The following is a 15389-nucleotide window of genomic DNA, read 5'->3' on the forward strand; positions in this document are numbered from 1 at the left end:
GCAAGTTTTTGGACCCCTTCCGTGAAGACATTACATCAATTGGCCCTTGGGGTTGCTGAAGCAAACTTGTGTGTGCAAAAATCGTTTTTGCTATTATATAGTTATGCTTGCAGCATATTTTGAGATTATGGGGTCACCAATTTGTCTACAGTAAGTGATGCATATACGTTTGAATATGACATCCACCAAAGTCAATTAGAATTAACATGCCATGTGCATACAGTATATAAAAGGAATGCCATCAAAAAGAACATAATGTGTCTCAGAGCATTTTTTTTTATTTCCCATGCATAGTTTGGACAAGCCTGTAGTGGAAATGAAATATAAGAAAATAAAAAAATGGAGGATTCGACATTCATTGAGGTTTTCTACATTTCAGGAAAATAACGTTGGAGGGTCCTTCACAATCGAACAAGAATGTTATTTTAATAGGGAAAAGTGCTGTATAAAATAAATACAGTTTCAGAAAAACAATCCATACAATAACACATTTTAGACAACACAGTGCAACAAAATAGGAAGAATACTGTGAAAAAAAAGTCCAGCGCTCCACAATCTGACCATATTTATATATTCTGAGCTGTTTTGCTGTTACTGTAAACTATTTTTGTGTAGAACACTTGTTAAGGTAAAAATATCTCAATTAGAAGTAGGGCTGGGTATTTTGTATTTAATTCTGGAATTGAATTGTCAATTGAAATAAAGCAAAGCACAAAATCAATCAAAAAGGTCATTCAGTTTTAGTCACAGACCAAGATCGGACTAAGATCGCATCTGATCAAATGACGACAACATTGCGTAAAAATGTTCCCAAATGTAGACAGGAGTTCATAAGACTAATCACGGAATCTGTAAAATACTGTACCTGAAAGTGGCAAAATCACCTTAATCCTATCCATACATAAATTATGTGAAGCTTTGTGTTCTATGAGGCTGATTCACTGATTTAAAAGAGTGGCAACCAACTGAAATAAATGGACTGAATGGAACATTTTGAGCTTGGGATTTATTCAGGGCTAAAATGAGTGAGGATCACAGACTCTTAATACACATACATTCAATTCTGTTCTTTATAATCAGATTGCCTGATTATTACTAGAATTACTTAGACTGAGAGACTCCGTGATGTCATGCCTCGGCCGGTAGCCAACTCTGTTTTAGTATCAATCTGGTGGAAATGTGTGAATAGTGGATCAAATTCAACAAAACTAAGATTTTCAATGACATTATACTATTAAATTTGGGTCTGATGAAATAAAATAAGGTAAATGATAGTATCTTCAATGCAATGGCAAGCGTAGCCTGGAACTGTATTGTGCGTGTGTGAAAGACGTTTCGCTGAATGGACGATTCGCCAACGGACATATTGCCGAACAGACGTTTTGCCGAAACGGGATTCACGCGCCCGCCCCGGATTGTGTGTGTTATTCAACCTCAGCACAAAAAAACAACAAAATGAGGAACATCCCGACTTTTATTTATTTAATAAAATAATAAATTAAACACTTAATTTTTTTGGCGAACTGTCCGCCGGCGAACTGTCCATCGGCGAACTGTCCGTTGGCGAACTGTCCATGGGCGAAATGTCCGTTGGCGAAACTTCCCTCGGCAAAATGTCTTTTTGCGAATTGTCCGAGTACCGTGTGTGTGTAGGAAAATGACCAAATAAAATAAAACTGACAGTCTCGTCCAAGTTATTTTACGAGATAATTATTTGCTGTCTGGATTTGTGGTGCTTTAATGATACTGCTACCCTTGAGAACAGGAAAAACATAACGAAAAACATTTTTTAATGTAAATATCATGGCATGGATTGATGTGTATGTGTAACACTTCATATAGGACAAAAAAAGGAATAAAGTAAAGGTGTGCACTCTGAGATCATAATATGCAGGTAAAAAAATAGAGCAGATGTTGTATATCTTAAGGAGTGAAGGGTGACTTCATTCCTATAACAGTGTTTAAGCAACTGCATCCAAAAGACACTCGCAAGCCGTGAGTGGCGATCGGACTGACTGGTGTTGCAAATCCACATGCAGATGAATTAAATCAAATTTTGATGTCACCATTAGATAGACGGCGATAACAGAAAAAGGTATTTTTTAGAAATTACTCAGTGTAGTCTCAAGCAGAGGATATTAGAAATCTACACAAAACGACTTAACACAGTTTCTTCTAACGGCATAACAAAAAAGCAAATAAAAAATACTCTTACACATTATGTAGGTAGTTTTCTGTTGAAAGCAGTGAGGACTAGAAGATAAATACTTCACATTTGTCTCCCTTGCATTTGAAGAGGAAAGAAAATAAAAAAAGGTTGTATAAGAGAAAAAAAATATCAATTTTGAAATATCCTTCACTAATCGGTAACATTTCACACCACATATTTTTTTGTTTTGTTTAATAAACAATGCTTTAGGTTCTTCTAGTAAGCAAAAAAGAGCCAGTGTTGAAACAAAATGTATTATAGAATCCTTTTTTTTCTTTTTTTAGACATTATATACTATGCACAGATAGTAAAAAAAACATTACACATGATCGAGTCTTTTTCATAGAAGAAATTATTCTTCGGTTTAGTTCTGGACTAATGTGAAAGTACTGGAGAACAGCCAGAATCAGCGTTGACTATGATCATCATCTGTCAACTATCAGAATGTAATCACTGCTTTCCATCCAAAAACTCAGTTCAACCTGGAAAGAATGATATTGTTCACATAGAACATTTTAATGTCCCACAACTAAAAAAAAACATGTTTAAAACTGGTTGGTGATTAATTTGGGACTTTAAAGTGACCTAAGGGATGAGGCACACTTTAGTGTGCAGGTAGACCAACGTATTGTATCCCTCTCAGATCACAGTGCTGTTGACCAATGCAAGAGAAATAACCATCGAATAATATCACTAGCAAATTCTGCCCAAGATAAAAACATCAGGCCCTGCCGATGAGTAACAGCCATTCATTTTGAGCAACTAGGTGTCACTTTGGCACCTGCTTGTAAGGAGGACTAAGAGCAGAAAGAGTCCTTGGGAGCTTCACAGAGATGATTGAGGAGTGTAATTTACTCAGTCAGATACAGGTAAGGAAAATTAAGAGGTGCACTTCTCATTTTACTTGACATGTTCGGCACTGTGGGAGGAACAGTAGTACTTTTTATGTGCGATGAAGGTAGAGAGGCTGCTGAACTTGATGTTGCACAGCCTACAGTAACGAGAGTTACCGTTCTGGACCGGAGAGATGACAGGGGTTTTGGGAGCGGTGATGGGGGCAGGTGGAGTTGTGGGGACGAATTGGGAGGCAGCAGTCGGTGAAGTCTTGTCTGGAAGGAGGGGTAATCCAACTGTTTCTCTTCGATGGTCAGGCACAGGTGATAAAGTCAGAGGGAGAGCCCTTGATAGAGAAATGGGTTGAGGTGAACTCGTTGATGGTGATCTAACCTCCCCTGATGGACAGCCGTTTATCAGAGGGGATGAAGGAGAAGTGGTGTCACTCCTTGCCTGCCCATTGATGCTGTCTCGCTGAATGTGAGAAAGTTTAGATGGGCTACTGGAGGTGGTGCCTGTCACTCCATCTCTTGGACTAAGGCTTGGGCTGGGACTGACTATGCTGCTTGGTTGGGGTTGAGCCTCTTGCGGTGACTGAATTGCTAGAATCAGGCCATGTACAGTCTTGAAGTGCTCCATCAAGTCACACGTGATGGCGCTGTTAGGACAATATGGACAGACTATCTGAGAAGAAGCTGCACCTTTAGCTCCTCCTCCTAAGGTGGTCCTGAGTTTGCTTGTTGAATCAAGAGGTGGAGTGGCATCAGATGTGGTTAAAGCTGAGGGTTGGGCACTGGTTGATGAGTCTTGTGCCTGTGAATTCCAATCAGTGGTGAGAGTTTGTGCTTCCATGGGATCCAGAAGTTCTTGTCGCTCCTTGTGAGGCTTGCTTTCTGGAGAGGTAGAAGCTGATCTTTTGAGCCTGTGGAGTTGTAACGTGTGCTGTTGGAGGTTGGTGGCAGGGCAGTAGTAGGTTTTATGAGCCAAGTAATTCTCAATGCTGTTGAAGCTGATACTGCAGGCGGTGCACTTGTGGTAATCAGTAAGGGGCAAGGCAGGAAGCATATTGTTGGTTCCATGCCGAGGAATTTCTTTGAGGCGGGGCCTCTTACTCAAATCAATCGGACCATCGCCTTCAGGGCTAGAGCTGTTTGCAGAGCCAGGGGAAGCTTCTTGTTTCACCGCCAAGCCAAGCACAGAGGGAGATGGCGCAGAAGCGGCAGCTGCAACCGTGGCGGCGGCGGTTGCCGCTGCTAAGGCTTCTGTCCGTGCCATATGAATTTCATACATCTTCTTCCTTTTGCGCGTACGAATGGGTTGAGGATGGAAGGCTGTTGCGGTGGTTGCCTTTGCCATGTGTACGGCTCGATGGTTGGACGGATCATGGCGTGACGCACAGTAGAAACGCTTGTGAACGGTGTAGTTTTCGTGCCGACTAAAGCGGATATTGCAAGCCTCGCAAAAGGTTCTGTTAGGATCTTCATCCAAGTCTTCTGTAGAACCACTGGCGGGGCTCTGGCTACCTTCGCTTGCTCGTCCACCTCTGCTGCCTGCACCCTCGCCTTCTGAAGAGGATGAGATTCCCTCTCGACCCACTGGGTTTTCGGTCTTTACTGACACACTCTTGGTTTCTACATCTCCACTATCTGCAACAGCCTCCGATTCGGAAGGCGAGGCCGAGGCAGTTCTGCTCACTGCTCCATTATGAGGAGAGGCTGATGAATCTTGCGCCTTGCTTGTTTGCACCGTGCCTGGGGAACTATCCCTTGCTGATACAGGCCCTGAAGCTGATGTTGCACCTTCACCGTGGTGCCTACTGGAACAGTAAAGCCGTTTGTGTGCGTAGAAGTTGTTTATATTGTTAAATGTTATATCACACTCAAAGCAGGTGGTTCCTTTTAAAGGAGGCGTTGATGTTGCCGTCGTTACAGTTGGGGCAGATGGGAAGAAGGCTGCTGCATTATTGTGAGGAATTGTCTGGCCCTGCTTCAGACGGCTGTGAACCATCTCAGACATTTTAGCCAGAATCTCAGAGGCCTGGGGCAAAATTGCTGTTTCTGGGCTAAACATGTACTGAGGCAAAAACATTGATCCAACAGGGAAAACTGTGCCACTACCACCTATATGACTAGGGCTACAACCTGGAGTGGGACTGGTTGGTTCTGCTTTTACTGCTGTTCCGGAAGGACTTTTTGGAGAATTGGATTTCTGACAAATGGAGTTGATGGTTTTAACCTTCTTTGTCTTCTCAGTGGATTTCGATTCAATGGGCTCACCATCCTCCTGAATTTCCATTGGGTGTTCCTCTGTCTCAGATTCCGAATGAGGCTCTTCTTTGATTCTTAGGGTAGTGGTTTGGGAATCAGGAGGACTGGACCCACGGGGAGTGGCAGAGCCCCCATGAGCACCCGGACTAGAGGAATCTGACTTTGGGACACAGCCTTGGGGTTCGCAATCTGGTGTGGACGGTTGAGGCTGGTCAATAGAAGATGGGGTACTTTGGCGAGGGGTGGGACTCCTTTCAGCAGGCACTATCACTTCAAGGTGGGTGCGTACATGCTGCTGTAACTGGGAAGGGGAACCAGAGTTGTGGCCACAGACCTGACACTTCAGCACTACACCGGAGTCTCCTGGGCTGAGAACTGATGGAGAGAAAATATCAAGAAACACGTCATTAAAAACATTGAAGTGATTATTTTGATTTGTTGCCTTTACTTCCAAAGTCGTAAAAAGAGGCAAAAGGTACCATATCTTTATGTCTATAAGGTGGACTCATATTTTGTTAATTTTTCTCCAGATTGGAGGAAGCCAACTCTTCAGGTCGGGTAAAGGAAGTGAGGACTTTAAGGGTGAGGACGATTAGAGAATGTCTGAGCTCGAATTAACTGAACTGGTTGGCAGTCAATTGGAGGGAACAAAGAAACAGACAACCACTCACGCTCAAACACATACCAAAGGGCAATTTAGTGTGTTCAACCAGACTACCAAGCATATTTTTGGGATATGTGAGGAAACAACTAATGGACAACCAAACGTGGTTACGATCCTGTTAGCATAAGTTTTATGCTGTCATATGTTTTGGAGTGAGTGTGTCATATTTCATCGAGCATATGTGTAATTCTATGTTCCAGCCAATAACCCAGAGAGCCTTGTATATGGGTTAAAAACAGATATTGCATGCGGAACTCAGAAAGCGTCTTTTAAGATGGTGCGACTTGTGTGCGTGCAAATGCTATAATCGTTTTAAAAGTCCAACTTAAAATGTAGAAATTCAATGCCTGTGACAGCTGCGAATTGCTAAAACGATTTGGATTGACAGAGACTTTACTTGTGTAACTACAGTCATGTTTTTAAAACATGTTTTTTATAGGTTTTATAGGTCTATGTTTTTATGTTTTTAAAGAAATACATTTGTTGTTTATATTTTATATTTTGTTTATATTATAATTTCATTCACATGAATGCATTATTCTGTCCTTGTGCACCTTACAGACGTAGCCTTTCAGACCCCCCTTGAGTAGGCCACATTTCAATATGATAGCAGATAACACATATGCGCTCATACAAAAAGATAGCCCCTGAGATATTCTCTTGATTGATTCTCAATAAATTCATTCCTTTTTTCATCTTCAGTACATCTTATTGCTACAAGGGTCGTGAGGGCTTGAGTAGGGAAAATGTGATTATGATTTTTTTTCCTCCATATTAGGTAGTTCATACTGCCATACTGCTCATTGTAAGCTGGGATAGGCTCCAGCACCCCATAACCCGAAAGTGAGTAAATTAATGAAAGATTGTAGTAAATACATATGATATTGGAATGAAAATTATAGGTACACAAGCCTTAATTACTGGTATAATTTAATTATGCTTGTGGTCTGATATATGCAAATCTCTCATTTGAAAGACTGCCAGCAAAAAAAAAAAACATGAAGTGAGAAATGTAAGGTTGATCGAAAACCTAAAATTAAACGTAAATATGTCATGAATAAAAGTGGTTGTTTAGTTACTATGTCCTGTGATTTTTGTGTACTTCCCCTATTCCAGCACCCCTGAAACCTTTTATTGATTACATCTTACAGATATAGGAAATGACTTTTATGTTAATTGTCCTCAAAGAACCCTTTGCTCCTCCACTAGTTAGAAACAACAAAGGTGGCAAAATAATGAAGAACTTTTTTTTCATTTGGATATTCATTTTGAAAAAAAAAGGCAGTGAGTCTGAGTTTTATGATTATTTTATAGAGGACAAAATTAAGGGTCTTTAAAAGAGTCTCCCGGGGCTGTTGTTGTTCAAAGTTTTTACTCTAACCAATCAGGCGCACAGTTAAATCAATGAAGTTTCTGCTAAAAGTAGCACCTGGCTAAAATCCACTGATTGCACCTTTAAAGTGACAGATTGGTGAAAAGGTGTTAGCCTGTTTGGTTGGAATGAAAACTGCAGGACCGAAATTTACGTATTGTAGAACATGCAAGTGTGACTACAGCGTGACAATGTTGGAATTACTGACTGTAAAACACAAACACAAAGGTAAACTTATTTTCATTATGCTGTACTTTTTCAATAGTTTACAAAAAAATATTTCAATCAATGTAAAAACATGAAAACTTTGATTTAAATTGTCCTATGCTTTTTGAATTTTTTTTATATGGATTCACTTCGGAAATGGGACAAGGGTACTCCTGAAATGTAATGTAAATTATCACAACGGGCCTAGAACGCCCTCTTGTGGTGTATTTGTAAAAATAACAGGTGGAATTACTTAAATATATCATATATAATATCATAGAAAATATGGTATACATTCTCTTCTTTTCACTTATAAAGTTAAAGAAAATATAATTGATTTGGACAATGGTCAGAATGTATTAATACCCCTGTGTTTGCAATTGAAAACCCTTTAATTAATTTTAATGTGTAAACTTATTGTGTGACTCACCAGTGGACAAGGGCAACTTGGGAAGGCCTGGCCCCGGAGAATAGACCTCACTCCGGGATCCAGGCTGGCACACCATATGGCTGGTAACCAAATGGGTATAGAGAATATCCCTGGTGGTTGATACAAAGCCACATCCATGGCATACCCCGTTCAAAGTGTCAGTGTGCACCTTCAAATGCCGCTCACAGTTGGCTTTAGTGGTGAAGGCCGACACACAGATGAGGCAGACAAATGGACGCTCACCTGTGAGATACCAGGCAAGACAAATGAGTCAGGGAATCAAAACTGTAGCTAAGATAAAGCCTTCATGTACAAAATGCATTTTGTTCTCACCACTATGTGTACGCATGTGAATCTCCAAGGAACTGGCACTGGGGCAGCTCTTGTTACACTGAGGAAAAGGGCAAAGGCGTTCATTGGGATAAGACTCCTTCGGTTTATCTTGTGGCGGGGATGAGGACGCAGCTGGCTGTTTCTGTCGACTGGCGCAGTAGTACATGAGGTGGGCTTGCAGGTTCCTTTCACTTCTGTACCAAATCCCACAGTCTTTGCATGGGAAAATGTCCTCTGATCACAGATGCCAAAACACACGATTTGTTGAGTTGAATAATACAAATATATCCTAACATACTTTGAACCAATTACAAATTAGAATTTGGAAAAATAAATATACATATACATATACACATACACATACATATACACATATATATACACATATATATATACACATACATATACACATATATATATATATATATATATACATATATATATATACATATATATACATATATATATATATATATATATACACATATATATACACATACATATACACATATATATATACATATATATACATATATATATACATATATATATATATATATATATATATATATATATATATATATATATATATATATATATATATATATATATATATATATATATACATATACATATTTATATATACTATAAAATACTATACAATTGACAGAAATATCAAAATAACTGTCACATAAAATTGCCCAATTTGATATCTGCTGCTAAAGAACCACATGTGCTGAAAGGAAAATGTATACCAGTACGGGTAACGTTAAGTAGACTATTATTGCAAAATAAGGGGAAAAGGTATATTCAAATAGAGATTACCATTCCAGTTTACAGCATATTAATATCATTGAACTATTATTTATTACTTACTATTGACAACAGCAGTAGCCAAGATTGCAGCCATGCCCGCTTGCTGTGGAAGGAGTTGGATGTCTGTGTGAAGGGCTGCAGGATACACTGGCTCCTCCTTTACCACAGATGATTTTGGGGTGACAATGTTGAGAAGAGGGGAATCCCTCGCGATTGGCGAGGACGATTTTGGGGGAACCAAAGGGGTGGCTAAGAGCATTTCTGTCACTGAGATGTTTCTGGTCACCTTACAGAACAGCTCATCGCCTGAAAAAAAATCAGCTTGAGGTCATAAGAATGAAAATCGGTTGCACATTTTGAAACACTTTTAAATGACGATGGATTGATTGTATTTGGCTATGAAGGAAGCTGATGGTATTATTCCATTAACGACGTAGAGTATTTCTACTTTCAATCTTACCTTGGTTGTAGATCGTACAATTGGCGTCCGATGGGTCAGCAGTCAAAGCAAGACAGTTGACCCAACAATCTGCATCATCACACACTATGGTCCAATTGGAATTCTATAGAAAAACAGATAAAGAAAAGAACATGAGACATGAAGAAAAAATTACAGCCAGCTGGGGGCGGCATAACCTCAATGTAACTTCACAGAAAATAGTACAGACAAACATGCCAAACTTTGATGAACTAGAAATGTGATTTTTTCTGTGTGCAAATAGTAATACATCACAGATGTCATTTATTCATTCCATTTCTGAACCTCACAAGGGTCGCGGGGGTGCTGGAGCCTATCCCAGCTGACTTGGGGCCAGAGGCAGGGGACACCCTGAATCAGTGGCCAGATGATCACAGGGCACAAGGAGACAAACAACCATTCATGCTTACACTCATACCTAAGGGCAATTTAGAGGGTACACTGCAGTATTGAGAATCTAACCAAAAAAAAATCTTCAAAGATAAAGACTTTTATCTATCTCAGATGTCGAAACAGTCAAGAACAGAAGGGGGCCTGAATACTGCTATCTTCCTGCCAGATGGAAGCAGTATTACGTCCATTTCCACAAAATAGCACACAACTTTTTACAGAGGAACATTTTAGATTTGAACAATGACAACAATTTTATAAACTACCTTTGTGTCCGAATAACACTAAAATCTCTTACTGTTTTACTCCCTGATATAACTTGTGTGTTTGTGTATATATTTGTATGAGTATATATAAATATATACACATATATACATAAATACACATGTATATATAAATATACACATGTTTATATATTCATATGTGCATATATGTATGTGTGTGTGTATATGATAGAACTCTTGTATCAGGTGCAATAAAAAAAAAAAGATAAACAAACAGGATAGGAGAATTGAAATACCGGACAAAGATGGAAATTATGCGTGGGATTGTTTTAAAACTGAAAAAGGAGTGGGATGAGAAGAAGAACCTTCCCATTCTGTTCTCCGATAGAGCTCAAGGCCGAGCGTATTGTATTTCACGGGGAACTGTAGCTGATGGGAAGATACGACTGCTTTTGTTTTAATTTGTAACCCAATGCTCAGTCGAAAGTACTTCCAATTTCAGTCATTTATTCATTTTCTGATCTGCTTTATCCTCACTAGGGTCAAGCTCCCACACTCATACTCAGGGGCAAATTTCCAACCACCCTATCATGCATGTTTTTTGGAATGTGGGAGGAAACCGGAGTACCCACAGGAAACCCAGGCAGGACTAGGGTGAACATGCAAACACCACACAGGTGGACCGACCTGGATTTGAACCCAGGACCTGAGAGCTGTGAGGCTGACTTACCATCCACTCAAACCGCCTGGCTGCCTTACTTTCAATTTTTTTTCTAATCATTTTGTAATTCTTATCATGGTCACAAAATTGATATTTACCAGGATAGGACAATTGGGAAAGGTCAGTAACACTCAAGAGAAAATAAAGAACCATATAATATGAATATAAAGACATGAACTTAATTTAACAAGTAAAAATCTCAAAGTGACGAATAGCGGTACTTTATTATGTCTACATCTATTGTAATTATGGCCAAAGTTCTATTCATCAAAGACGAATAGACTTTGCTAGTTGGAACTTAGAGTACAATCTTATGTATTAATATTCTTCATCGTGGAAAAAACGTCAAAAAAGAAACATGAGCAGGTTCAGTCAACAATGGGATAGAGCAGGGGTGTCAAACATACGGCCCGTCTGGTGGTTTGGTACGGCCTGGGGAAGAAAGCTGCATTGTATAAAAAAATATGAATGTTCTTAAAAAAATGTAGTTATTGTATTATCCGCTAAGGGCGCGATGTTTTAGTACGTGCAGACAACACATGATTTGACATTTATATATGTTCTTATGTTATTCTCTTGTTCATAATATATTGTTCATATTATAAAAGGAAAATTCTTTTAATAAACATTTTGATAATTTATTCATTCTTTGCACTAATTATTAGTATTAGTGACTAATACAAAGGAAAAAAGTGGGCTTATTGTTAGTTCTATGTAATTTTGCAATGTGTTTACTGGTCTGGCCCACTTGATCTCAAATTAAGCTGTATTGGGCTCACAGACCAAAGGGAGTTTGACACCCCTGGGATAGAGGGTTAGCTTAAGACAGTGGATGTAACACTGATAGCTACATAGATTGGTCCACCTGATCTATACTAGTACCTGAAACAGAATGATACAATTTTGACTAACTGCGATGAACCAGGCATTTCAGTTCTCAGTCAATAAGATAATGATAAAAAAATGCATAGAAATGTAGATTTTTTTTCCATGCCAAGACATTCTCTTTGCTGTCATTCTGCCCAAATATCAATGCAGTCTTCCATCTATCAGTCAGGCCTCTCTGCCAAAGCTCCATCCTTATGGAGAGCACTGCCTTAAGCCCCATCAGCCGGAGGAGAGTCTGAGCTGCAGTCTAAACTTGGACCCTGGTCCCCTCATGAATATTAACTAGCCTTGAGCCTGGCTTTAATCTGCCTGATCCCCGCACTGCTGCTGCTGAGACGATAGTGAATCTAATTATTTGGTCTGATATTAACCCCTAACTCCCAGAGTCCCGGCCACCACATTCACACACTAGAACACACACTCATTCTCACTCCCCAACAGCATGTCTTCGCTATTACGGCCATAACGTTCAAATGGGCAAACGGGCGTAAACACTTACTGACTATAAGGCCTCTTCTCTTACTAAAGTCAATTCGAACATCGCATTTGTAAGCACACTCAAGCTTGCACGTCTACACACCGACCCCCTCCACCTCCAGCGCAGCCTACGACACACGCTCTTATCAGGCCCCAAAACACCCTCCTCCTTCGCTGATAAAACCTGAATGCAAATGATGCCAGGCTGATTTCATTTCTTCATTTTCTTCCACCATTCTCTCGTTCCGTATCAGAATGCCTCCTTGCTCTCTCTCTCTCCATGCCTTTCTCGCTCAATACCGCCTGATATAACAGAAAGATGACGGCGACAAGATTTAAAACTTTCCTTCCACTGAACGGTGAACGTTCCTACTTTTTACAATTGTAAATCACCATGTGAAATGACATCAATTAAATACAGGATAAAGATAAAATAATTGTTGGTATGTTTGTTAGCTTCCCTCCCAAAATAGTCAAACATTTCACAAGTGCTTTTAATTCTTTTACTTCTGACTTCACATTCCATTTGTGGATCGTGTTAGAAACGACAGGAACCTCCTTTAAAATCCAGCATGCCCCACTATTTTAACATTTGTTGCTAATTGCTTGGAATCGTGTGAAAGGTTCAGCCGGCACAACACAAAGAAGGCATGATCAAATTTGGAAGTTCTGACAGAGCAGCTTTTCAGGAAGTGAAGAACATCATCAACAGATCTGTTTGGGAAAATCAAATGTACATTTATTAGAGCTTCTATCGTCCGTATCCAGTTACCGTATTTTGCTGTGTAATATACCCCCATTTAATATACCCGGATATAGCAAACGGCAGGGGTATATTAAATGGCACACAACCTCGTATAATGTCTCTACGAGCACTGGGCAGAGCGTTGCATTTTTTCAGTGTTTTTTTCCCCCCGGAGCTTGTTCACAATACGAGAGGATTACTACTGCCCCGGCAAGTTGGCAAGTGGTTGTGCGTTATCCTATGGTGAGGACGCGTGTGCACCATTTTGGGAATATTTTGAAGGGAAGACAAAAGCAAACAACCCCCGAAAGGTTGCATCTGAAAGTCAGGGTGGAGGCGGGGCAAACAGAGCCAGATTTGATCACTTTTGCTGTTAACCCATAATAAAGTCATAAAAGAACCAAACTTCATGAATGTTTTTTGTGACAAAGAAGTATCTTTTCCAATCACTCTAGAGAAAAATCAGAGTTGTAGAAATAACTGGAAACTCAAGAGGGTAATGACATTATGTTCTTCACAAGTGTATGTAAATTTTGACAACAACTGTATTTCGAGGTGCCACTTTATGTAAAATGCCCGCCCAAGTAACAAAATACTACCTCACGGTCCCTCTAACATAAGAGCCTCTTTCTGACAGCAAAGTATTGGTGCTCCGTAATGTAATGTTCTTTTTAATGGAATGTCTTCTTTGCTCAAATGTACATTTTCTGCACCGCCTAACTGGTATTTGTATACCATCCTGTAACGTCATCTATGTATTTCACAGGTTCACCCATATTTCCATTGCACTAATAGCCATAAGACACAGATCAAATAAACGCTAAAATGCCTCATCATTTAAGTCCATGAATATTTTTACCATATTTTGAAACTATTGTACATGTTTTTCTTTGGTACTACATGTCTAAATATGTCAGACTACCAGAAATAAATGCTCATATCAGGAAGGAGTAGTATTTCCCTGAAATGATTTCCCAAGCCTTAGCATTAGGAAGTAAATCGAATTCCTCTAGTCAGGAATCCTACTCCTACTCTGACCTTTTCAACCATTGTGCATTCATTCACCCCTTCACAAAACCTATCATTCAGTCATCTTATTTTTGTCTACATCCTCCCATCTCATCTTTCGCTGTCCCTCCTATGAAGCCTTCTTCCATGTACATGCTCTTTTTTCACCTCAGTCTCTTCCTCTGTCAAACTCCCAGTCCTTCCTTCCTTCCACCAGATTCTTCATCTCTTTCATATCACTCTCACTTCTCTTTTTTTCTCTACAGGAAATAGTCTCTTTGCCCATCCAGAGGGTTACAGGGGTGTACTGACTGTCCCAAACAAAGAGATCACTGTGTGAATCCTCCAAAAATACAAAGAATAAAAGGAAGGCAGATAAACATCGGAAACCTACTACTTCTCCTCTCGTCCAAACACACATGCTCTTGCTTACTTTTGCACACAACACTGAACACATGCAAAACACATGTTCTTCAAGTATTCTTATTAAATTATTTCTTTTACAGTAGAAATGTCAGGATTATGCACACAACAGCGGTGGCAATGCACACCTCAATTGCAGAAAAAGCACAGTATGATTTGAATAATTGCATGAAAATGACATTTAAAAATATGTTTAAAACAGGGGCTTTGATAAGATTGGAAAATAAGGCCCCTTTTTTTGAGAGCATGCTCCTGAACAGCCAGAGATAAGGCTAAGAGATAGAAAATAAAGGAGGCAGACTTCACTCTTCCACTTACCTTCCTTCTTCAACAGGCAGAAGATGACGCAAAAAAAAAAAAACAGTGGCTACGTTTAGTTTAGAACCTTTTATTCGGATTGAAAGCCTCGGGAAAGATCGGAAGGTTTCATGTACACACCCCTTTCGGAATATTGCAACCCAATCCAAGCAATTCCCATCGAGATTTATTAACTCATCCCATATAACAACCGTCTCAATCGAAAGAAATAGTCACCAAGCAAACGAATAAGACACAATTAAAATCTAAAAAGTTGTACAAAGGCTTAGTACAGTGGACTTTGGTAATGTAGCATCCTTTTCGTCTATCACACACAACCACTGTATAAAACTTTTTGTTTACCCGCATGCACTGGAGATGCAGGTAAGTAGTAAATAAAAATGAGAAATTATTTTTGCAAACATATTGTCTTAACTAGGGAATAGAAAACAATAATAATACAGTCATACCTTGAGATACACGGTTAATGCGTTTCAGGACTGAGCTCGTAAGACGATTTACTCGTATCTTGAATCAACGTTTCCCATTGAAAGGAACTAAATACAAATTAATTTGTTCCCACCTTCTGAAAAAACAACTACAAAC

General features: G+C 39.4%; 1 protein-coding gene across 3 annotated transcripts in view; it reads right to left on the bottom strand.

Annotated features, from left to right (window-relative positions):
- Positions 1-1545: 1545 nt before the first annotated feature.
- zfpm1 (zinc finger protein, FOG family member 1) overlaps positions 1546-15389 on the bottom strand; it is a 93153-nt gene continuing 79309 nt past the window's right edge. For all 3 annotated transcript variants that reach the window (XM_077711783.1, XM_077711778.1, XM_077711772.1), the window contains 5 exons: positions 9593-9695; positions 9193-9438; positions 8317-8550; positions 7984-8226; positions 1546-5685 (listed from right to left, as the gene is read on the bottom strand). In XM_077711783.1, the coding sequence (XP_077567909.1) occupies positions 3110-5685; positions 7984-8226; positions 8317-8550; positions 9193-9438; positions 9593-9695 (3402 nt within the window). In that variant the 3' untranslated portion in view covers positions 1546-3109. The remainder of the gene's footprint in view (positions 5686-7983; positions 8227-8316; positions 8551-9192; positions 9439-9592; positions 9696-15389) is intronic.

This window comes from Stigmatopora nigra, chromosome 2, assembly GCF_051989575.1.
Source record: "Stigmatopora nigra isolate UIUO_SnigA chromosome 2, RoL_Snig_1.1, whole genome shotgun sequence".
Taxonomy (NCBI): Eukaryota; Metazoa; Chordata; class Actinopteri; order Syngnathiformes; family Syngnathidae; genus Stigmatopora; species Stigmatopora nigra.